The sequence below is a fragment of the Filicampus tigris genome, chromosome 4, assembly GCF_054856515.1.
Source record: "Filicampus tigris isolate MCC_2025a chromosome 4, RoL_Ftig_1.0, whole genome shotgun sequence".
In the NCBI taxonomy this organism is placed as follows: Eukaryota; Metazoa; Chordata; class Actinopteri; order Syngnathiformes; family Syngnathidae; genus Filicampus; species Filicampus tigris.
The window spans coordinates 26,262,521-26,286,555 of NC_141220.1; the positions used below are offsets into that span (position 1 = coordinate 26,262,521).

At 39.8% G+C, this 24,035-nt stretch overlaps 3 protein-coding genes across 6 annotated transcripts in view; all 3 read right to left on the reverse strand.

Annotated features, from left to right (window-relative positions):
* Window positions 1-8,514: 8,514 nt before the first annotated feature.
* On the reverse strand, window positions 8,515-12,493 carry cdkn1bb (cyclin dependent kinase inhibitor 1Bb). The gene is made up of 3 exons (XM_086029424.1): window positions 11,652-12,493; window positions 11,432-11,555; window positions 8,515-10,033 (listed from the first exon to the last, which is right to left on the reverse strand). The coding sequence occupies exons 1-2, from the start codon at window positions 12,082-12,084 to the stop codon at window positions 11,440-11,442; spliced, it is 549 nt and encodes a 182-aa protein (XP_085885550.1). The 5' UTR covers window positions 12,085-12,493; the 3' UTR covers window positions 8,515-10,033; window positions 11,432-11,439.
* A 1,445-nt stretch (window positions 12,494-13,938) lies between these two features.
* On the reverse strand, window positions 13,939-18,792 carry yars2 (tyrosyl-tRNA synthetase 2, mitochondrial). 2 transcript variants are annotated; one of them, XM_086029667.1, is made up of 5 exons: window positions 17,987-18,792; window positions 17,172-17,339; window positions 16,941-17,096; window positions 15,899-16,069; window positions 13,939-14,197 (listed from the first exon to the last, which is right to left on the reverse strand). In XM_086029667.1, exons 1-5 carry the CDS (start codon window positions 18,772-18,774, stop codon window positions 14,038-14,040), a joined length of 1,443 nt encoding a protein of 480 aa, XP_085885793.1. In that variant the 5' UTR covers window positions 18,775-18,792; the 3' UTR covers window positions 13,939-14,037. The 2 variants fall into 2 exon arrangements, with proteins under 2 accessions (XP_085885793.1, XP_085885792.1); XM_086029666.1 differs by having other exon boundaries at window positions 17,172-17,363.
* Window positions 18,793-19,224: 432 nt separating this feature from the next.
* pparab (peroxisome proliferator-activated receptor alpha b) overlaps window positions 19,225-24,035 on the reverse strand; it is a 31,721-nt gene continuing 26,910 nt past the window's right edge. For all 3 annotated transcript variants that reach the window (XM_086028674.1, XM_086028672.1, XM_086028673.1), the window contains exon 7: window positions 19,225-23,294. In XM_086028674.1, the coding sequence (XP_085884800.1) occupies window positions 23,050-23,294 (245 nt within the window). In that variant the 3' untranslated portion in view covers window positions 19,225-23,049. The remainder of the gene's footprint in view (window positions 23,295-24,035) is intronic.

Consider the following 24,035-nt stretch of genomic DNA (forward strand, 5'->3'; position numbering starts at 1 on the left):
AAAAAAAAATCCAAAGATGCTTGACAATGCAATATGCTCTTTCGTTATTATGCTTTTCACAGACTGCATTCTGAGAAGTGACGTGTGTGAGGTTTGCACGCACAAGCCGTTAAGTCATCATCCTTGTGACAGGCAAAACCAGATAGTAGCCCAACCCCGAAAAATGTCTCATTGCTTTTTTTTTTTTTTGTCTATACATTTTCATCCCAAATCAAGCATGGCAGCTTCATTAAAGACTTTAAATCTGAGGTGATCACCTGTTTGTGCTTTTTTTCTGATCCACCCTAAAATACCACAAGTGGCCGTCAAAACCCTGTCTGATTGTACAGTACAGTAAGGTGTCAAGGAAGTATTTCGAAGTGACATATCTCCACTGAGAGACAAGCTTTGTGTATCGGGAGGAGCTAAGTTTAGCTGGGTTGTTATGGAGAGTCTGTCGCGTGTTGATGTATACCGATTTTTTTTTTTTAAGAAATAAAACTTAAGGGTCTTTTAAAGCATCGATAAACATTCAATATACATTTTCCACAGAAAATTGAGGTAAATGGAGGAAATAAATCCCGGGGGAAAAAAAAACGAAATATTGGGGGGAATGACAAAAAAAAAAATTGCAACTACGCAAATTCAAGGGTGTCAAGATGCAAATATGCGTCGACTGTCGTTTTTAAGTTGTAATATCACCATTCACCACTAGATGGTGGACATGGCTTTGGGGACGCTTACACTGGGTCTTATACTACAACATGAGTAGGGCTAATATTGCTATATCCTTAGTATGTTGTCATTTTGTTGTTAGTGTCAAACCTTCCGTTGTTGGATTAACATATTGGACCTTTTATACAAGCATGAAGAAATGTATGATGAAAAATGAACTATATTCAGAGCACATATTTTGTCCCGATCTAAAATAGCATTTCTTGTCATCTCAGATTGATTGAAAAATTGTCCAGCATTCAACACAAGATGCAAACATTCAAAACAAACCATTTTTTTTTCCGCTTATCTGTCCCCCGGACCTCCCCGCAAAAACTGTCGATTGCGCGTTAATTGAAAATGCTAATGCTATGCTACCGACGCGAGGCCTGGTTTACATAACTGGATGACTTTCACTTTCAAGGTCAACTGTGACATTTCCTTCACGTGCCCTGACAAGCATGAAAGTGCGAGGGCCCGCCGTTTGTCCGCCGCCGCTTCCTGGCTAGATTTATGTTGCTTTCTTTCCAAGTTGGAAAGAAAAAGAAAAAAAAAAAAAGACGCTATTTGATTGTATATCTGCTCACATTTCCAGAGCGAGGCAACCGAATATCCCCACAAGGGGCGAGCCCCCTTTATCCACAAGTGAAAAGCAAAACCCAGAAAGAGAAAAATTGAATATAGTGGAGCAGGCGCTGCTCGACCAGAGCGCCCAGATGACTTTCGTATCCGCGGTGCTGTACTCTGTTTTTCTCATCCAGCATGTTCTGTCGTTTTTATGGCCAGGATCTTTTCACGGCGGCAGAAATGAGGCCCGTGCGCCTCCTGATGAGGGCAACAGAACCGAAATGAGAGAGAGAGAAAGAGGAAGAGAAACTCTGGATATTTTTCATTTGCAGTCTGTTCTGTTTTATTACTCCCCAAAAGAGAGAAGTGGGCCCACTTTTGGTTTCTTTTTTTCTTTTCGGTGTCACTCGTTTAGCCAGAATGTGATTGAATGGCTTGAACAGAAATGCACTTCAAGATCGATTTGAAGTTACTGGAATAATTCTGACCACGCTTATGACTTATGAGAATGACACACACACTGTTGCATCACATCAGACGCTCACACACCCGTCGCGTCACCGCGCGGGTGTACACCTCACTTGCACGGGAATTGCAAATATTACAAAACTTCACGTCAAAGTATGGACAAACGCTTACTAGATAAATATGCTTAGTCGAATATGTCTTGACTGTTTAATGACAAAACAAGCATAATTTTTTTTTATGTACTTTTGTACGGTTTTCTTTTTTTTTTTTTTTTTCTTCTTTTTTTTCTTGCCCAGTTTGCTCAATGTTGTTATCCTTTCGGCTTATGCTTTTTATTCAATTGGCCGCAAAACATCTTATTATTTATATATTTCTTTCAATTAGACTATGTTGAAATGTTATTGAAATTATTGTTCTATCCATGTTTGGGCGTAAGAGATCTAAGAATCTATTCCCTATAATATACAAAGTAAGCATGCATATATATATATATAATGTTCAATGAAAAAAAATATGTTTCATTCTTTTTATTTAATCTTTTATTTTTTTTAATCAAAACAAAGTTTTATTCCCCCGGTTGACAAACAAAAATATTCTTTGATCGTCACTATGTAATGAAACACCTATTTTCATTTTTCCCACTTTGCTGGAACACCATTTTAGTCCAACCTTTTCCTTTATCAATGGCAAAAGAATAGTTTTGTTGCCTTTGTTTTGTATACACACATAATGTAACTGGCACCAGGTCCATTCATTCACGGGCAGTTCCACAGTGATGGCGGCCATTATCTGAACCTCTCATCACGAAACATAATTCATTTACTGAATGAAACACTGTTGCTAGCTTGCTAACCAGACAGCTGATGATTTTAGCGACTCAGTAATAGTTGCCTCCGCTTCATCGCATTGAACTTTCTTTTAGAGGAGGAAAAACACATTGTTACCTACTTTTACTATTGTTTTATCACAGACATATTTTAGCTGTAATTATGCTCTACTAAAGCCTTTTCAGTCATCTCTACGAAGAGAGAAAAAAAAAAAGTGGGCAGCGTGACTCATCAGAAATGACACGGTCAAGCTGATTTCTCCGACCACATGTAAGAGCTAAGGTGAGCGCCAAGGGCCTGGCCTGATGACGCAATCAGGAAGCATGGAGAGGAACTTGCGGCTTATATGAAGTGCTGGGGAGGCCAACAGGAAAAGATAACCAGGAAGTGGGGACATTTGCTAGCACACAGCTGACATTGCGAGGAAAAGGACGGTCGGGGGGGCGCTTGGCTGGAATTTCCTCAAAGCTGGCTGGCGGTCGTGTTCGGGTGGCGCTGATGGACTGTGAAGAGAAGAAGTGACTTTTCTTGTGCAAGAAGAGCCACGATTGCATCATCGTGGCTGCACTTCAACCTCTTCGCTTGTAGTCTTTTTTTAGCCGCGGCTGTGTCCCTCGCTGCAGTGAGTGTGGCGGGGAAATCAGTCGATACTGTACATGAAGTATTGCGCAAAAAGGATTTGGCTTGTTTTAGCAAGGCTGTGATGATCGTATGTTATTTCTGACTCCTTTTATGGAGCCTCCTGGTATGCTGCTCTCAGCAATAAAGTCCATCTTCATGTTTATCCACGTGTCAGAAACGGGGAAAATGGCATTAACTCAATTCTGAGAGTAAATGGTGTCTGCAAAAAAAAAGAAGATTAAATAGCGTTCATTCATTTTCATTCAAGCCTAACAGTGCATGGCAATTCATTGCTGTGAAACAGGAGCAAGGAAACAACAAAATCCCCAAAATATTTGCACAGCAATTTGCACATTTTTCATCAAGTCCACATCAACATTTTTGACGGCACCGGCACTAATTATTTGTCCGTCCATTCATTTCCTCTCATAAGGTGAACATCTTTGTCCATTCACACACACACAACCAGACTTGTTACATTTGTAAACGTATGTCAGAGCATTGTTCAATTCAATTAGTCATTTAATTTAGTTACTCATTATTTAATTCAATTACACAATAGAATTGTGTTTCCAGGTAGGTAGCTAGCACCCAAATGATTTGTCAATTGGTAAAAGTGGTTGTTTGCCACTTTAGAGAATTGATAAAAACAGATCAAATCATTCCAATATTATTGCTTTTGTGAAATAGTTAACGCTGTGAAAGAGTGGAAAACATTTTGATGAATCTAGATAGCTAGCTAGTTGGCGACCTAGCTAGCTAGCTACTTGATGATTAGTCCATTGGCAAAAGTAGATGTGTTGACTTCACCGCATTTTTAAAGATAAAATCATTACTTAGTCTTTATCCATGTTGTTAAGTGGTTAAAGCTGTGAGAGTGAACAAGCTTTTTGCTAGCTAGTAGCAAGTTAGCACAACTTGCTAGTTAGACATTCTAACGCTTAATACTTTGACTAATGTCTGCAAACTATTTTACCATCTCACAAGTGACTTGTCAAAAAGGGCCAGTAAAACAAATTATAGCGATACAACGAGGAGATTTTTAGCATGCTCAACATTTTTGTTGGCACTGCGTAATTATTGCGCCACTGTGTCGAGTTTGCCTCCGGTTGTCTGCAGTCAAAAAGCACACACACTAAAAGAGCCGTGTTCTACCTAAGAACGTGTAATTACAGGTTGTTTGACAACTCTGATCATGCTACATGTGTTCACAAGGTAAACCCATTACTTTAATAAATAGATTAAAAGCTTACTGGTTCACGACTAAACGTGTCTGTCAGGTGTGTTCACAGGGTGTGGGTAGTTTTATTTTATTTTAGTATTGTACCTACTTTGTGGCCACATCATATTTCATGTTCATGTTACACTTATTTAATGGACAGAAATGACTATTTGTTGGTTATGTTATACCAATTTGTATTTTGTGAAACATATACCTATTTTGTGGCAACAAATGAGTACATTATTGGTTGTGCATGTTATACTTACTTCAAGGCCATAATTTAGCATATTGTGCACAACCTACTTGGTCAAAATGAAATATTCGTGTGCATGTTTTACCAATTTACATTCCATGGCCACAAATTAGTATTTTGTGCATACATTACACTGATTCATACGTACAGTATTCTGTAGCCGCAGATTAGCATTTTGTGCTCAAGTTATCCCAGCGTTATGAACAAACATTAATATTTTGTGAGCATTTTAGACCTATTTTGAGGCCACAAATTATTTTTGCGGGCACAATACAGCTACTTCGGTGCCACCATTTTTTTTCCCATCAGTAGCTAGCTAGCTAGATTGCCAACTAGCAAGTTGGACAACTAGCTAGCTATCTAGATTCATCAAAATGTTTTTCCCTCTGTCACGGCTTTAAATATTTCACAAAAGCACAAATATTGGAATGATTTTATTTTTTTTCTTTTTGATTCTCTAAAGTGTCAAAAAGGCCCACACAAAATGTATTTTTCTGTGCATATAATGCTATACCTACTTTATAGCCAGAAATTATTTGCGGTTACGTTATACCAATTTAGTTTATACCCATTTATATTTGGTGCGCACCTTATACTGAATTAATGGCTCAAAATTATTTTGTGCATACCTTTGTGGCCACAAATAGCATTTTGTACACGTGTTACCAATTTGTATTTTGTGACCCCAAATTAGTATTTTGTGCGGACATTATACTGTACTGATTTGTAGTTTGTGACCAGAAATTCGTATTTTGCGCATGTTATATTGTACCTAAGTATATTGTGACCACATTTTATTTCACCCCTACATAAGAAACAAAAGCAACTAACACAATTTTCCACAACGGTTGTTGGCTTGAATAAGACAATATCAGACACGACGTCACACGTTGGGCTGACACGCACGCTTGCAGTCAGTTAGTTAGTCAACCAGCAAGCCAACTAGTCAAGCAATCAGTCTGAGGTTGGGGCGGGGGGGGGGGGGGGGGTGTAGGTTTGTAGACGGGGGGGGGGGGGGTCCCACCTTTGTCTGCACAGAGAAGCCCCAGACACAACAGTGGCCGGCCCCTGGCCCCTCACAATGGCCCTCCATACAAAGGCCCACACACTGGGACAATAGGCCCGGCCGACTCACGATGGGGGGGTGGATGGCTTGAGCTGAGGTTACCCACCTGCACACTTCACGACCGGACCCCGAACCCGTCACCCGGTCTCACCTCAAGCACGCGCGTGCGCAGACACATGCGGCTGCAGGTGGCTTCCTGTGGTTGGCGCGCAGGAAGTGGGGGAAACAACAAGAAGACACAGGTGGAGTGTCTTCCAAGCCAGCGTCGTTGTCAATGACAGCAAATTTTCTACAACAAAGGGGAAAAAACAAAGCGTGAACAAAAATAAACAAACGGATTTCAATACTGTCTATTCATATACACACAATTGAAATACGTTGCTGTCTTTCAAATCACCCAAAATGGAAACACTGTTCCTCCATCGACACACACACACAGAAATTGTATCAAATGCGTCTTTCCATGCACTCACACATGCAAACCCCAATTCCAATGACATTGGAATTGATCACAAATTGTGATCCAATGACATTGGAATTGGGACATTGTGTAAAAGTCGTATAGAAACAGAATACAATGATTTGCATATTCCTTTCAACATGTATTCAATTGAATAGGCAAAATTGTTCATGTTGAAACTCATGAATATTGTTATTCGCTGTTAAAGGTTTGTAGGTGAAATTCGTGCTTGATTGATTGGACAATTGCCAAATGAAGCTTCATGAAGCTTTGTGAAGCTTTGCAGCCAATGGCTTCGCACCTGGTTCAAAGCTTCATGGTGCTTCGTTTGCTCTATGGCGCCGTCAAGTGGTCATGTACTACAATCCTGCTGTACAGTATAGCAGATGAAATCTTGAAATGATTTTAAGTATGAAATAATGTGACAGCAAATAAAATTCAGCTTAACGAATCATTGAGGCTTTCCAGCCAATTGGTTGTTTTGAAGCAATCCTGCTTCATTTGCTCGATGGTGTCATCAAGCAGTAAGCGATAAGTGCACACAGAATGAAATAAGATTATAGGCTTAACAGTTACTAAATGGCCATATGTAGCAGTATTTCAGTTTTAGCAGTTGGCGTTTAGCGCAGACCCTGGAATAAGAAATAAACATAACAAAAATTCGTACAATGTTTTCGAATAACCTGAAGTATTGGAATTTAAAAGTTTGACAAAACACAATGTCCCAGTTTTATTGGAATGGAGGTTTCACGTACACATAATGGGAACATTTGTCTGTACACACAAGGAAAGGTCATCTTTGGCCAAGTTGTGAGGATAAACATAATGTTAACTGATATAACCATTCACTGCATGTATGTGCTTTAAAAAAAAAAACACACACACACACAGTCAAAGGAAACTATTTAAGAAAAATACAATGCATACAGGAGGTGGGAGGACATTTTTGCTTGCCTTTTCCACTGGGACAGGATATTTACGTTAGGGCTGGGCAATTAATCGAAATTCAATTACAATTACAATTATTACACTCCACGATTACAAAATTGGCACAATCGTAAAAAACGATCATTAATATGCATTTATATCCAGTACACTGTTTGTTTACACAAGGAAGTCATACTTGAATATATACCATTGGCACCATTTTTTTTTTTATTTTACAATTAATTTTATAAAGTTTGTTTGGTCTCTGAACTTGCATAATTACAGTGTTTCAAAGAAATACATATTTCTTACTTGTGCCAAAAAATAAAGGATTTCAATTTTTACCAAAATAATCGTGATTTATATATATTTTTTATAATCAAGCAGCCCTCGTTTAGATTAATTTATAATAACTGATGGTATGCAAAACCGATATTTTTAAATGAAACTTAGACTGTTTTGCACACAAAAAAAATGTTAAAAACTTGGATATTGGTTAAGTCTGATCAATGTCATTTTTTTGTTCCGCCGAGTCGAGTCCTTGGCACACTCGTTTTAGTGTTGTTATAGTGTGTCCTCCTTTTGAAAGAAATGTTGAAGGAAATTTATTTACGATGAAAACTAGAAAAAGCCTCTGTGATGCTTGGGGACTTTATAAACAGCAGTGATATTGTAAACTTGATTATACTATTAAGAAAACGGTTTCTTTTTGAAAGATTTTCATAGATTTTCAATTTATATGAAACAAATAATGCAATTAAAATTATAGAGGAAGATGGGAGGTCCTGAATAAAAGTTTTTTACCCAGACTAAAACGATACCCTGGATTTTCGATCTGTATCGATCTTTACCGAGACATTCGTAAACTACACTTTTTGTTGTTACACTGACATTCTAGTGTCTTTTTGTAAAGTTGATTGTTTTATGTATATGGGTTGTGTTTTATTTTACTTTTGATTTTCAGATGTTAAATTCTGACATTCCAAATAAAAAGGGATCCAATGTCAATAATGCCCATTTTAGAAGACATTAAGCTCATTGTGCAAGTTTTAAGTGCCCAAACCACAGAACTGTGCAAGTTTTCCTCCTGCTCAGCCTGTTCGCAGCCACACTAAAATATGGGGTGGGTGGGTGGTTGGGGGGAATACATGAAAATATTTGTGAAAATATATTGCTTACATTTGTGCTTTCTGTATTTCATCTCTGCTGTCATGGGCTCATATTTTTCCGTTCCTGTGATCAGTTATGCAATGTTAGTGGCTGAAGAAAGTGGTCTGCTTATTTGATTGGACGAAACGCCTGTCAATCATCAGCCTACGACCCTAACCCAAGTCAAACCTTGTACTAAAAATTTTTTTTTTAAAAAACACAGAAAGTATATTAAAAAAAAAAAAAGAAGTCACAAGTGTATTTCGATTCAATTTCAACTTTTTTAATTGATTGCAACACATTTTATGAACACACATTACAAAAAACAATGCACATCAAAATATCTTATTAGGCTCAGTTTGCAACCTTGTTGATAAGAAGGAAAAAAAAAAAAACTACCACAAATATGGTTTATAAAATAATACAATTATAATAAAGTAAATGCCACTTTGGATAACCGTGAATCAAAAACCTTTTTTTGTATTCTACATTTAAAAAAAAAAAAAAAAAGCTTGACATAAATAAGTTAGTATAATTTCTGTTTTTTTGTTTTGTTTTTATGTTTCTTACAAAATAATGTACAAAGGAAATATTTACACAAAAATACACAGGCAATAGTGACTGCATTTCTGAGACGAGCTGGTGCTCCTCCGTCTGCTCCAGTTTGAAACTGGGCTCGGAACATTCGGCCACCAAAAAAAAAAAAAAAAGCTTCGAGATGCCACACAAGCATCCTCAGCAGGCCAAACACAAATTTATAAATGCGGATTTAGTTCAAGGTTATCACAAAGTCAAACTATGTGAAGTCAAAAGAAGCACTTGGCGGCCATCAGTTTGGTCTTGTACGAACATTCAAACCAGGATTAAGGCAGGTGACTTGACGAAGGGGAGGACTTGAACACGCGACCTACGACCCTTTCGCACCTTTTTTTTTTTTTTGTTTTCTTCAAAAAGTACACCACAACTCCATCGCACCATCCGAATAAAGGCTGAGGTGTGCAAGGGACACAAAAGGAAATTAGATTCCAAGAAATAAAAAAAAAAATTCCTCCATTACAAGTATTAAGGGCCATTTAAAATAGAATTTTGCAATCCTGTGAAGGGAACATAAAATAGTCGCTACATTTGTACCATTCTTCACTGACAAGTTTGGAAGCGTGAAGATACACTGTTGAGAAACTGAAGCATTTATATATATATATATATATATATATATATATATATATACTTTTTTAAATTGTGTCAAAGTCAAAACTGCCTTTCAGTAAATAAAACAGCATTTTGGAAATCAACTGCACTGCAATTCTTCAAGTCAAATCAAAATTCACACCTTGTCTTTTTTTTTAATATATAATATATATAAGTATAAAGCATTTCTTTTCAAATCACAATGTTGTCTTATGTGCTACATATGGAGACAAATTATAATTTATATACAGACACACTCACACACACACACACACGTAGTACAAAAAGGAGCAAAGGAACAGAAATCAAACCTAATTGCACACTGCTACATCGACTGCTTTTCAGAGGCAGTAACAAAAATATTTTCTTTTGAGTGCCACAACTTATTTTTTTTTAATTGTTTTTTTTTTTTTTAGTGTTTTTCTGAATCAGTGCTTCAACAGCGTCCTCGAGGAGAGCTGATATGTTTCTCATGATGTGTGTACTTCCTCTTCTTCCAAAATGAGAAAACAAACAAACAAAACAAAAAAAAAAAGTCGACCAACACTGGAGGGATCCCCCCAACATATGTCGAGGAAATCAATCTTCAGCTCTGTGGGGGGGGGGGGGGGGGGGGGGGGGCGGAGACAGACAAGGAATTATTCAGATGAGACTCGGGACAAACATCGCATACAAGTCAATTCCAGACCTAACTGCTTAATTTTTTTTTTTTTTTTTTTTTAAATCACAAGGAAAGCATGCAACCTCAATAAAACAGGGAACATTATTCAACACTTTGAACACGTTTTTGGAATAAAGAAAGTGTTTTTCATCAACAGATCAAAAGTGGCAGCATTATTATAACAGCCATGTAGCATCAATATTTGAAGTACTACAACCGTGTTAAAATAAACTCTAAAAAGCTAAGTTCAAAGTTCTCCTCGTGACAAAACATGCACATTAAGATGATGTAATCTTGTGATTATGAACCAGGTACAACAAAAACCACAAAAATAATCTCAATAGAGATACAAGCATTCTAAATCGAGAGGCAATAAATATACATCTAACGTCCTCGGGGACAAGTGCTCGGGAAAATACTTGCTGAGCACTCTTGATGTTTCAAAAATGAAATGCAAACAGTCTAAAGTGACATACCATAGAAATTGTGACATAATAGGCTCATAGCTCTGAATTATGAAACATAAAAACTACCCTATTAAACATGGTATTAATCAAAATATGAGCAAGTATGACTACACTTGCAAAATCAGCACTCTGAATGATAAAACACCCACAAATGAAAGTTAAAGCTCTCCACGGTGACATAACACACAAAAAGGAGGCCGCTGCGTTAGAAAGATCTTTAAGTAGTCCAGCGTGCATCGAAAATAATTTCAAAAATGCAATTAACTCTGGAAAAGCACACCAAAAAAACGTGCAAGTTCGGAGTTGAGCACACAGGGGCGTAGACAGATGTGCGCGCACCCCCCTCCCCCACGCGTGCACGCGCATGAGGGCAGTGGCTGCTGACGTGTTACTACTACTACTACGAAGACTACTACTACGCTCTCCGTCGCGCACGCCAGTTGTTTACAACTTTACCAACCAGGTGCAGCGAGGGGAAAAAAAACGTGCGCGCGCCCGTTTCACGCACAAACACGCCTGTGCGTGCGCGTGCGTGGACGTAGTATTACGAACGCTTGAATAATGCCAACATTTCAACAATCACACGCGATGTAAATTAAGGGAGTCCATTTAAATAGACATATACATTTTTTTATATAATTGTTCATATTTTTTGTAACTAATGTAACGTCTGAATCTCCCCTCTGATCACTGAAGGGTATCTTAGTAGAAATATTTGTTTTCACGTTGGCAATAAGATAAACTTTTATTATTATACTAGAAGTAGCAGTGAGTGGAGTCTCCCCCTCTAAAAGAAAATAACGAACTAAAAAAGTATCACAACACCGGTGTCGGGTGCCCTTGAACCAAAACAAATCCTCACCGTGAGTCTCACGTTTGTCTCCCCGGGCTTCCGCTGCTCTTTCTGGGCGTGTGTTCGGCGGAGCGACTCCGGTTCGGATACTCAGCCGGGTTGCTGTGCGACCTCTTACTTTGGGTTGAGGGCTCTGGGAAAAGCATTAAAAAGGGTCAAAAATAAAAATAAAAATAAAAAAAATGGGAGGACACAAAATGTGGAGTAGTCCGGTTAGGGGTTTAAGTACCGTGACAGGCAGGTCTTTTCCTCAACGCGGTGCACTGCTCCGGGCACGACGTCGGCCCACCGGCTCGCTCCTCCGTGGACTCGCCAACAACGCAGCGGTGGTTTCCGTTTACATCCACACGATTATTCCCCGAACCCCTTCGCTCCAGCCGCGGCGGCCGCGTATAGAAGTCCGGCACGTCGCGACAGTCCACCAGCTCCCAGCAGAGCCCGGCGTCGTTCTCCAGCGGGCTGTGAGAGGCGAAGTCGAAGCTCCACTTGACGGCGGCGGCCTCCTCCAGCTCCCGCAGGTGTCCCTTTAAATCCCGCCGCAGCTCGTTGTGGTCCACCGAGCCGAAGAGGATCCGGCAGGCTGACGGCTTCGGGTGCTCCGACAAGCGCGGCTCGCTCCGCTCCAACGTCGGGCTGCCGCTGGAAAGTCGAACATCGGACATCTTTTTTTTTTTTCTATGTTTTTTTCCCCCCCTGTTTTAAATCCCCCACCCCCCTCCACCACCGAGAAAAACGCACAAAAACAGCCGGGAGCGTCCACTTTTTTTCGGGGTGAAAAAAAACAACTCTTCGCTGGGTAAGATCCAAAAAAATAGTCAACGCGATGTAGAATGAAAAGGGGGGAAAGCCGTTCACGCCATTCAAACGTCAACCACGATAGCTCGGCGTCGCCTCCTTCAAATCGCAGCCGCTTCTTGTCACTTTAAATCCGCTGCAGGGAAAAAAAACAAACCAGAAGACGAAAGTGCACACAGGAGCTCCCTAGAAGCCAATATGGCGATTGAGTCGACGTACTTTCGAGTTTGAGAGCTTGACTGCAGAGTAGAGGGAGGGGCGTGGACAAAAACAATGATTGACACATGGGCGCTGTTTAAATAGAAAGGCCGTTTCTCATTGGTCCAAAGCGTTTAAAACCCGCCCACTTCTCTTAAGGTAGCTCACGCAGGATGGGAGGGAGGGACCAAACAGCCACCTTGTTTGTTTTGCTCAATGTAATGTTATAATTTTCATCACGGTTGGCGTGGACAAATTGACGTCTATCAGACTGCAGTCTTGAAACGATTTTTTGACATTACCAAAAAAAAAAAAAAAAAAAAAATCCTGCAATGAGCGATATTATTATTACTATTATTATTATGTTTTGAATCCACCTTAAAAAATGACAAGTCAAAAAAAAGTTCTTGATGTCCAGGATGATGCCTTGGACACCACATACCTTCACACTCCATTGTATTCTCTGACAGTGGCTCAACCTTTTACAGGTACCGCCTCAAAAAACACTTTGTTAGACAGTAGATAGATACTATAACATTATGCACACTTGGGATAGTATCAGCACTGTGCTTAAGTATGAAGGTAAAATGTACTAAAATAAGGACTCAATTAAAATGTAGTGCATAAAATGAAAAATAAACCTAAATGAATGGTGGATAACAATCAATGGAAATGTATTGTACTTTAAAGTTAAATACAACGGAACTCTACTCAACAAATGTACCATTCTGGATTAAAAAGTAAGACATTGTAACACCATTCACAGTTTGAACATTAAATTCAGTAAATCCCATGTACCACGAACAGTACGTGCCACATTTATACGATCACTCCAAACAGCAAACCAAAAAATGTAAATAAAAATAATATTATCCTTGAGGATTAAAAAGTGCAAATTAATACTATCCATAAAAGGACAATGTGTAGACTTCAGTGCCATCTAGTGGTCAAATAATAAAATACATCGACCTAAGACGTGCATTTTGAAGCACACGGTAAGTGCATTGCATATTATGTTACACATGTAGTTGTCATGGTGCTTAGTATCTACATTCGCTGAGTTTTTCTCCTTCAAGTATCCGTAGCTCAAAGATGGCAGCGAAACATGGCAGCCAGTAGAGGAGACGCGCCCTATGTAATATAAGTAGAGATTACTTCATCTACGATTATATAAAAAATAATGGCGTTGATGTGATAGAGCTTTTTGTTTTGCATGTTGTTTAAATGAATAATGGGTATTTCAAATGATCATTGAAAAATCAAAACATTCCACACATTGTCCCTTTAAGTGAGGCGTTTTACTACAGTATTTGTGATTTTCTAAATCAATAGCAATGCAGTATACGCAACAAAACACCCCCCCCCCCAAAAAAAAGTAGCACTTCCTTCAGTATGAGCTCATCAACCTGTTGGAGCATGCTGTGTTCCACCACCATTTTATGCTAAGGGCAACGCCTCCCCCTGCTGTTCATCTCTCAAACACATCGAGTGGCTGTTTAAAAGTGAGCAGGCAAGAGGCAACGTTTAAATAAAATCATTTTAATAACCATAGTTAATGATATTCATGATCTCTGTACAATATTTAGATGGGAAAAAAAAAAAAGGTCACTTCCACACACCTTTCAGAGACTGAGCCATTTGATAATATAGAAGTTTCTCTTGCCCACTCGGACCAGCGTGAGTCCGTTGGCCAGGATGTGGAACTTGGGGATCAGCACCTGCTCCGGATTGTCAGTCCTCGTGTGGTTGAGCCACACGGCTCCCTCCGAAACCATCCGATACCTGCACACACAAGGGTCCGTCAAATATAAAGCAGTCAAGTCAGCGCCAGCACTCAATTCCCGCGCCACTCTCGTCTCGAATACGGGGGAGCGATGGCTGACTTCCAAGGGTCTGAAACGAGCGCTTTTGTGAATGGAGTGTGGTGAAGACCTGCCTGATGCCACACTCAAGCTCTGACGATATTGTAAGTATACTGTTGATACAGTCATTTGTGTGCTCTCCAATGTGAAATGACCGTTTTGGTGGTTGCAGGCGGCGTCGTTATGACTTTTATGATCCATCTTGGTGCTGAAGTGCAATGGAACTTGAAAAATGCTGCTTTCAAACTCATTTTATGGGTTTAACTGTTCCTTTAGCCCTCCTGTTGGGTTATTGTCTTGACTAATCCAGAAATATTCATGAGTCAGTTTGACCCGCTTCATGTTTACCACCCTCCTGTTAAATGTGATGATAATAATAAATATAGTATACATTTCTAATATTATATATATATATATATTAATTCTTTGAGCGCTGTCGACGTCTGTTTTTTTAAATTTTTTTATGGGAATGGGCAGAGAAATGTCTTGGTTTGATTATTTAGCTGCGAAAGTCAAATATATGGCCAGCGGATGGCAGCGTTGGATCTCTCTTGGATGAGCTCATACAAGTTGTAAGCTCCTAAAACATGGCCGACCTTTGGAAATGTGACTGTTACAAGCAGCGAGTGAAGTGTTTGTCATGTTAAATCTACTACAAAGAGTCTCACAAAGGAGGGAAAAGTTGAGGGATTATTTAAATTAAATTAAAAGTACAAGCGATGATGTAATGTATGTACATACACACTACTACTGCTACTACTACTGTTATTACTAAACAGTCTGCAAATAGTTTAGTTAAGTTTGGCAAGTGTAAAATTCTGATGAATATTTGGAGGTATTTGTATTTATATATTGCCATCAAAAGCACATTTTCATTGTTGTTGGTATTATCTGAACCGCCAAAAGCAAAAATGATTAGCATCAGTCACTGTTGTGCATGAAATAGTTTTCTCAGGTTTTTTTTTTTTGGTTGAAAATAAGTGATTTAATAAGTGAAACCAATCCATGTTTTACTGATGATTTATAAAAAAAAAAAAAAATTTTTAAATAAAGTTTTGTTTAGTGATAAAAGAAGAAAGTGTAATCTTTCATTTGGTAGTTTCTGTGTTTATGTAGTGATAAAACACAATGTGTGAGCCTTTAAATATCTTGGCTGGCACTCAAGAGGCTCTCTTTAAAAAAAAAAATGGCTGTCATTTAAAGCGTTAAAAAAAATCATCCATGTTTTATTTTTATTCATTAAATATACATATTTAATCAAATATAACTTATAATGATCAAATAATAATATGCTGACCTTTTTAAAATTTATAAAATTACAAATAAAAATATATGTATATAAAGACTGAAAAATGGGATGTTGACCCTGAAAAAAATAATAATATACAGCAACACATTACGAAGCAGTCAATGAATCTAAAATCATTTCTAAATATGCCATGCATGGGGTTGATAGTATATGCAAATAAAGTAAAACATTTGTTTTCCAAACTTTATTAACTTTACTCTGATTTTATTATTATTTATTTTCAAAAGGGTTGAATTCCACCCGCAACATAAATGGAGGCTTAACCAGACAAATATCTTTTCAAGCTCAACGTGCGTGTGTGCGTGCGTGTACCCTTTGGGACCCTCTGGGATGGCACCGACCCTCCGGCACGCGTCGATGACCGTGGTCCCCGGCTCCATCAGCAGTTCATGGAAGGGAGCCTCTCGGAAGAGCTCCTGCAGCTCCAAGTCGCTCATCTCCTCCAGCGCCTGCACGCTGCTGTGGTACAGAGTGTTGGTGCATCTGCAGCAAAATAACAGGCACATTTTTACGACTTTAACAAGGCCAAAGTTAAGATTTGGATGGACAGATAGCTAGTAGGGATGTGGCGACATATAAAAAGCTCACGATGCGGTATAAAAGCTCACGAGATATATATATATATATATATATATATATATATATATATATATATATATATATATATATATATTTTATTATTATTTTTTTTTAAATCACAATATTCTGTTTTTGTACATACATAACATTTACAAAGAAATAGGCTTGGCCAGCCATGGTCCTATTGGTGATTAGCGTGGGTTTTAAAACATAGGTGGCATCAAATTAAACTGCACTAACAAACTAACCACCAGAGGGTGCTGGAACTGCACAAAAGGACAACAACGGGCTTTTAAACAGATTTGCTGCTATTAATATTGAGACGAGACGACAACAAGATATTGTGGCAATTTCAATATCGATATTGCGACATCCCTAATAGCTAAATAGATATATTTGGTCTCGAAAAGTTCCTGTCAACACTTAAACGTAATCCCAACGGAGCACCATAAAACACATGCAAAGCAGTAATACCGAGGCCAAAGGAACGCGGCCAATACTGAGCACAACAACATGCACATCAGCTCAAACTCGCGCATGCAAACTCGCGCATGGCGCTAACGTGGCTTAAATCACACTGAACAGTAACACGGCTTTCTTTCAAACATTTTCCAACTGTTGATCTTCGACACAACCTGTGCAGGTCGGAGGTTTTTCGTGCTTTTTCGTGGGTCTGAAGCAGAAAGCCTGTCCAGCCACTTCCCCTGTCTGCCTTTATTTGACACTTATAATGCCAAACACAAAACAACAACAACAGAGTAGATCGGCATCTGACCTCTTAGCACTCTCGAGGCCCTCCTTCCCATGTACCAGCTTTGTCACCTCGGCTGCCAGTCGTTTGTGTGCCAGCCGCTTACCGGGATCTGCTCGCTGCTGCGTCATCAGATTCTCCACCTCAGCCAGCGTCAGGAAAGTGAACAGCTTCAGGTACCTTCAGCCAATACAGACGAGTTCTATAAAAAACACGCTACTTGGCGGTTGTTGGGTTTTGCGGCACCTCACCAACCCTTCCACGCCGGCGTCGGGCTGCCGCAGGAAAAACTGGTAGAGCTCAAAGGGAGACGTCCTGCCGCGGTTGAGCCACACGGCGTTCCCCGCCGTCTTGCCCAGCTTGTCCCCCGTCGTGCTGGTGACCAGGGGGAGGGTGAGGCCGTACACCTCCTCACCGCTCACTCTGAGGTTCCCCAACAAAACAAAACTAAATCAACAGCAGACAAGAGTTTCTAATATTTTGGTTTGCTTTTGGAGAAGATGTCAACACGGCGTCACGAAGATGTGCGTACTTATCCCAAATTTGCAAAAACCTGGCATTAGAGTAGGGCCGAATATTTCAGAATCGATTATTCTATTTCTTAATTGAATAATCAGATACAACTTTATTTGCATTCAAGTGTATTACAAAGATATTTCCCCCCCAAGGTTACTGTTTATTAACCAATTATTTATGGTAATTTGGTAGTGTTTAGTGATTTAAAAACAACAACCAGGCAATATCGCATAAGAGGGATTCATATACTGTACTCACAAACTGTTTTGAAACTGATTCAGTTACTGGTTCATCAATGTTTTCCAAGGTAAAAGCAGATGTATTATTTTGACCGAACACAAAATCAGTCTGCTTTAATGACAGACTAAAGACATCTGGAGGATTTCAAGTTAAACGACGACACCAAACGGTTACTCGATTTAAAAAAAAAAAAAAAGTTGTCGATATTAATAAATATATAAATTAATTAACTTCTACAGGTAATATTGTAAGGTGAGTTTGAAATGATATTGAAGTGTTGTGGGATCATAGTTTGTGTTTGTGGGCGTATTTACTTTTGAATGAAGTCGTGGCCGGACATGAGGTTGCCCAGCTGGTCGGTGCCCCCCAGTTGGATCTTGCAGCCGTATATTTGGTTCAGGTGGTAGAAGTCGTAGGCCTGGAACGCCTGGTAGGTAAACTCGGTCAGGCTCATTCCCTCCGAGCTGCGCAGCCTGGACTGGACGCTGTGGCGGCTCAGCATGGTGCCCATGCGGAAGTGTCTGCCGGCCTCCGACAGAAACCTCACCACGTTCCAGTCTTTGTACCAGCTCAAGTTGTTCAGCACCGTCACGGTCCCCGGCGTCTTGGAGCCGTCGTGGAAGTGCAGCTCGTGGTTGGTGAAAATCCTGTGGATACTCTCGCGGATGCCGCGCGTGTTCTCCTCCACGGCGTCCGGGGACAGGCGCTCCCGCTCGCTCGTTTTTCCGCTCGGGTCGCCGATTTGCGCCGTGGCCCCGCCGAGTACGGCGACTACATGGTGGCCGGCGCTCCGGAAGTGCAGCAGGCCGATGAGGGCGAGCAGGTTGCCGACGTGGAGGCTGTCGGCCGTGGGGTCAAAGCCGCAGTATACGGTCTGAGCACCGGACTGTAGCAGGCGAGGGAGTCGGTCGTGCGCCGCGTCATCTGGGAAAGATTCCTTCACAATTCCGCGTTTATTAAGACCGTGTAGCAGCCCGTTACGCACAGAAACCGAACGGTGAAATTTGCATTTCAGTGCAAAGTTTGTAGTTTGCGGGACGCAACACCGGTGTCGTAAAACATAGCGGCAAACTCGGGCCATGGACGCCGCCATGTTCACCATGAGACCGGAAAGAGGAGATGGAAGAAGAGTCGAGGTCGTAGCCAACGAGGTGGTGATTGGCTGGAGAGCGAGCGCTCTCTAGTGCAGCGGGGACGCAATTGCATAAACCTCAAGGTACAGAGAACACACGGCGCCACAAGTTTTCATCAGTGCTACTGGATGTTAATCAGCGAAATTTTAGGTTTGTAAAAGTAAATCATGTTTTGTTTTTGTTTTTAAATTTTAGATCAGTGTTTCGAGTTAAAGCTTGATATTGTCCGTTCCATTTTACTTCGATTTTAGCATATGCATTTTTTTTGTATTATAACTGAAAGTGGTACATGTGCATCTGTAATATGTGAATAAAGTGAATTAAATTTAGGGAGAAACGGGCGAGTTGGACTGCAGTATTTGTACTATTAATGTGATGCAATCTTATGTATTGCCAGATAGAATCAAAGTGCAAAAAAGTTTGTTTTGAATGTTTTTTTTAATTTTTAAAAATCCATTCAATACCATCTTATTGTCTATACATTCCTCATACACATTTACAGTATCTTGTACCAAGCCACAATACACAATGACATCATTTCCTCGAGTCTCTGCCTTCGCCATAAAAACAGGCTAACAAAAACAATCATGTCAGCTTATTCCCATCATAACTGCAACCCAAAGTAGCATGTAGCCAGGATTGGGTGAAGAAAAAAAAAGTGTAAATCAGTACTGTTGGTACGCTATAAGGCAGAGAACTATAGATGACATCTAAAAGTTAGAAAATGAACAGTACGTCTAATCCTGAGTTCAGCAGAGGGACGCTGTTTTCATTGATTCGTTAAAAAAAAAAAATCCCTCTCAATACACGCGCACAAAGAAACAACCCTACACGAAGAAGACAAGTCACATTTTCCTCTTTTGGGCCCAGTTTGTGTACATGACATGTTTTAAAGCTGCGATTCTTCACCGATACGTACTGTGATCTCAAATAAAACGTCACTTCCTGTCTGCAAGGACTAACGTGTGTGCGTGTGTGTGTGGGGGTGTGTGTGTGCGGGCGCGCCTGTATATCACACGTGGTAAGGCACAGTCTTTGAAACTAAGACTAATTCCTCAAATAGCGTCTATGGACTGGACATGTGTGGCATCTGTAAAGCTGACGTTGTAGAAACAAATATTTCAGTGAGTGACGGGCGATACACATACAATACAGATACATACAATATACTGCGTTTTGAATTGTGTTAAAAAGCGTGTGTGCGTGCGTGTGTGTGTATAAACTCATTCACCGCCAGCCCATTTCAAATTGATATCTATAGCAGTGAATGAGTTAAATATAATTGCATCAATTTTGCATGTTTTTTTTAATCAGATTTTTCTCCTAAAACTTTTTTTTCATTCAACCAAAAATGTATTGCTGTTGAGTAAATAAACAGCATTGTATGAGGAAATGAAAAGTCAGTAACCGACTCTTTGCGTGTTTGGTGAGATACGAATCCCAGTATAGCAGCGGCTAGGGGACGACAATAACGTGACAAAGTATCACTTTAGTAGGAAATTATTAAAAAAAACAAAAATTATATGCACAATTACATTCATAAAGGGACAACAACAAATGATAACACGAACATAATTTACTTTAATTGTCCAAAAATATGAATAATCAAACGATCCCAAAAATATGACTAGCGGGCATCGTTTTTGTATAAAATCCTACTAAATTCTGATGAAGCAACATATACGGCCATGTTCATTCCTGCAATCAGGTTCTATGTTAAACAGAGATGTGATCGTTGCTCATAGTGATGTCATACATACACACACATATTATCTGATATTATTCCGATTAGCATCATTATGTGACCTGAGAACACGTTATGAAAGTGGAGATGATCATTCAATGACAAATAGAGAAGGAAGAAAAATACTTAATCACAAGTCCTTAAATGACACCGAATGAATGAATGTATGAATGAATTGAGTGGTTGCAGCTTTGGTGGCTCTCAATATTTGGTGGCAATAAAAAAAAAAAAAGGCAAAGCACACATCGGAATGTCCCTAACGTGAATCTACGGATATTCAAATGAGCCGTATCCTGACTTCTCTTTTGAGTTCAGACAACCAGAATTAGTCATACATACTGCACATACACATCGGAGTATAAAAATACGATCCAATTCAATTCAACACAATTAGCTGGCACCTAAAGCGATAGCGGATAATGTACATTACTATATTTCCTACTGTACTCTGCACCCAAAAAATAGTTATAAACAGCTGTCAGACCTAACTCAACAAAAAAATGTGTAGTTTCCCTTGTTTTCAATGTGGCCCTAAGACTCCAAACTGCAAGAATACTAAAGCCGCCTTATCCACTTGACATGAAGTGTAGGATGACATCAGATTGAATCTCTTTTTAAAGTCCTCCACCTGATTAGCAGATATGTACTTGTCACCTTGTTGTGTACAAAATGAGCCCTAAATGCTAACCAAATGCATATGTTACCAAAACTAAAAGCAAAATTATTTCATTTAATTATGGGACTGTGTAAAACAAACAAACGCAACAAGTGAGAACTACTGCAATTGTTTTTTTTTTTTTGTTTTTTTTTAGTAGTTAGCTGCAATATTGCAAAGCACTTAAACAGTACGGAGTATGTGCTTTATCAAGAATCCAGTATAAAAACAGGTTAACAGGGTGTCCCTTTCAATGTCACAGGCCTGCTTGTGTGCACTGAGGTGGTCAGACGCTTCAGTACGATGGTTAACAAAAAAAAAAAAAAAGTCCAGATGCATATTGCTCAAGTGAGGTTAGTCATACATTCAGTGGCTAAATAAAGTCCCCACACCCGTGTTCAATTTTTTTTTTTTTTTTAGATTTGAGCAGGGGTGTGCCGACTTTTTATATCCACTGTACAGCCACAGAAAGGAAATATGAAAAATGAGTACAAGAGACATCACGTCCAAATAAGCCACACGTCATGGACTTAACTGAAAAAGATTATGGCTTTAGATCACTATAATATATATAATCTACATTCTGCTGGAGTGACAGTTCACTCTTCCTCATTTTCGGGTGTTTCAGAGAGCGGGTATGCCATAAAGGCTGACCCCCAGAAGTTTTTTTCTTTTCTTCAAAATTCGTCACGGTGGAGTGCGGCGCACCCAGAGTCAACGCCCCCTCGAGCCAAGTTCCCACCAAGAAGTGCAGTTCAGTTCCATACTTTAGGATGATTATGGTAGGTACATCCTGAGCTGAAGGATGACATCATCAATCCGAGCCGCCAGTGAAGTCAGCAAAGATGAGGAAGGGCACAATGTAAACAAGCGACATCACATGATGGCATCAGCTATTTGTTTGTTTGTTCTTCTTGGCATGAGACTTTTGTCTTCTTCCCCCTTTGTTTGTCATGATTCACTGTTCAGCAAGCCTACATACAGCACCCCTACAAAGTAATAGAAAGTACAAAATAAAAAAATAAAATACTCGATTTAGGAGGAGAAAAAGCCTTTAGTTCTGGTGCATAAAATCGTACTTTTAGGTGAATAAATAGTATATTGTAATGTTAATGACAATAAAATTTTATAAAATATAGTAAAATAAAAAAGAATAATTAGGTCACAATGAATTTCTTAACATTAAATTAAAAAAATCGTGGGGTACAGGTGTAGATAATTGTAAAAAGAAAAATGCGATTTTTACGAGGATGAATACATTATTTTTGTGCTAAAGGAGAATTACATGGTCATTTTAGGAGACAAGAGTCATAATTTTAGCTGAATAAAGTAAGGTCATTTGGAAAAAAAAATTAAACTTTTGCCAAACATGCCAATTACAGCGGCAGTGGGTGGGGGTACGACAAGGCTGGTCACCAGCAGCAACCAAATGTGCGGGGGGTTGAAAACATTTTAAAAGAGGGAAAACAAACATTACTTAAAAAAAAAAAAAAGAAGTCGTCGTTTTGGCGTTTGGCTGTTTTGAGTCAGTGTTCGTCGTGGCAGTAGAAACTCCAAGTTCCATGCAATGTTTTCCTTCGCTTGCTTCACTTACGCATTTGGAGTACGGTGGCCCGATAGGCTCAAGAGGCTTCAATACCAGACGGGTGGAATGAACCGAGGGAGTGCAAATTCTACGTCAGTGTACCGAACTTAAAGTGCGCCGCTTGGTGGAAACGAGGCTTGATATTAGCTAACAGAAAATGAAGCTAGCCCTTACTGCATGAGGAGAGGGGGCGTCTGGGGTCCGACCCCGAGCTTATAGAAGAAAATGACAAAATAGAACGCGGCGACGGGGCACGCCGCTCAATACATGTCTCTGTAGATCTCCTGCAGGAGCGGGTGCAGCGACGTGTCCTCCGTCTTCTTGATCTCCTGCACCAGCTGCGCGTGCTCGGTGACCAGCTGCCGCAAGTCGGCCAGCTTCTGCAGAAGCTTGGGGAAGAGGAAGGCGTCGTCCGGGTGGTTGGCCAGCAGGTGGAGCTGTAGCACTTGCACGATGCTCTCCTGCATGTGCTCGATGTGGCTAACGTTCACCAGGCCCGGACGATCTATGTGAAATAAGAGATAAACATGTTCTATGCAGGCCAACCAGTCGAAACACAGCATTCTGATTAATATTGCGTTTGTGGAATATGAGTTAAGCAGTCAAATCCACCAATTTTTGCCCGGGGGGCGGCCATTTTGCCACTTGCTGTCGACTGAACATACCGTCACAGTAGTCAGATAACGACCAATCATGGCTCCGCTTCAGAAAACAGGTGAGCCGTGATTGGTCGTTACCCGAGCAACTCTGATGTCATTTTCAGTCGACAGAAGAAGTGACAAAATATCTGCCCCTTGAGATGGATAACGGGTGGATTTTGCGGGTTAACTAATATTTCAGAAACGCAATATTAATCAGAAGGCCATGTTTGGACTAGAGAAGGCACATAGAACACATTATTGCAAAGAATTTTGGGGGTTGACTTCCTTCTTTGATTACGGAAGCGTGGGACTCCCAATGTGGAGTAAACATTTGACCGGCAAATAGGTTCAAACTCATTTGCAAATACATTTAACCATATTTGCAAGTACATTCCAATGTACAAGTATTTAAGTACGTTTGAACATATTTGCAAGTATGTTCCAATGCACTTGTAGGCTATATGCTAAAAACTTTTTTTCCCATAATGCGACAGGACTTACACAAGTAAAAAAAAAAAGCTTTTTTTTCCTTTTTTAGCATTTAGCCTACATTATACCAATACGTTTGAAAATTAAGTAAGTAAACACTGTTTATTGTTTATTCC

Coding starts and splice junctions, on each gene's coding strand:
- cdkn1bb (XM_086029424.1), bottom strand. CDS start 12,084: ATGTCCGATGTTCGACTTTCCAGCGGCAGCCCGACGTTGGAGCGGAGC. Junction 11,556..11,651: donor GAAAAGACCTGCCTGTCACG/GTACTTAAACCC, acceptor TGCTTTTCCCAG/AGCCCTCAACCCAAAGTAAG.
- yars2 (XM_086029666.1), bottom strand. CDS start 18,774: ATGGTGAACATGGCGGCGTCCATGGCCCGAGTTTGCCGCTATGTTTTA. Junction 16,070..16,940: donor GGCCTCGAGAGTGCTAAGAG/GTCAGATGCCGA, acceptor ATTTTGCTGCAG/ATGCACCAACACTCTGTACC. Junction 14,198..15,898: donor ATCCCAGAGGGTCCCAAAGG/GTACACGCACGC, acceptor TTGTGTGTGCAG/GTATCGGATGGTTTCGGAGG.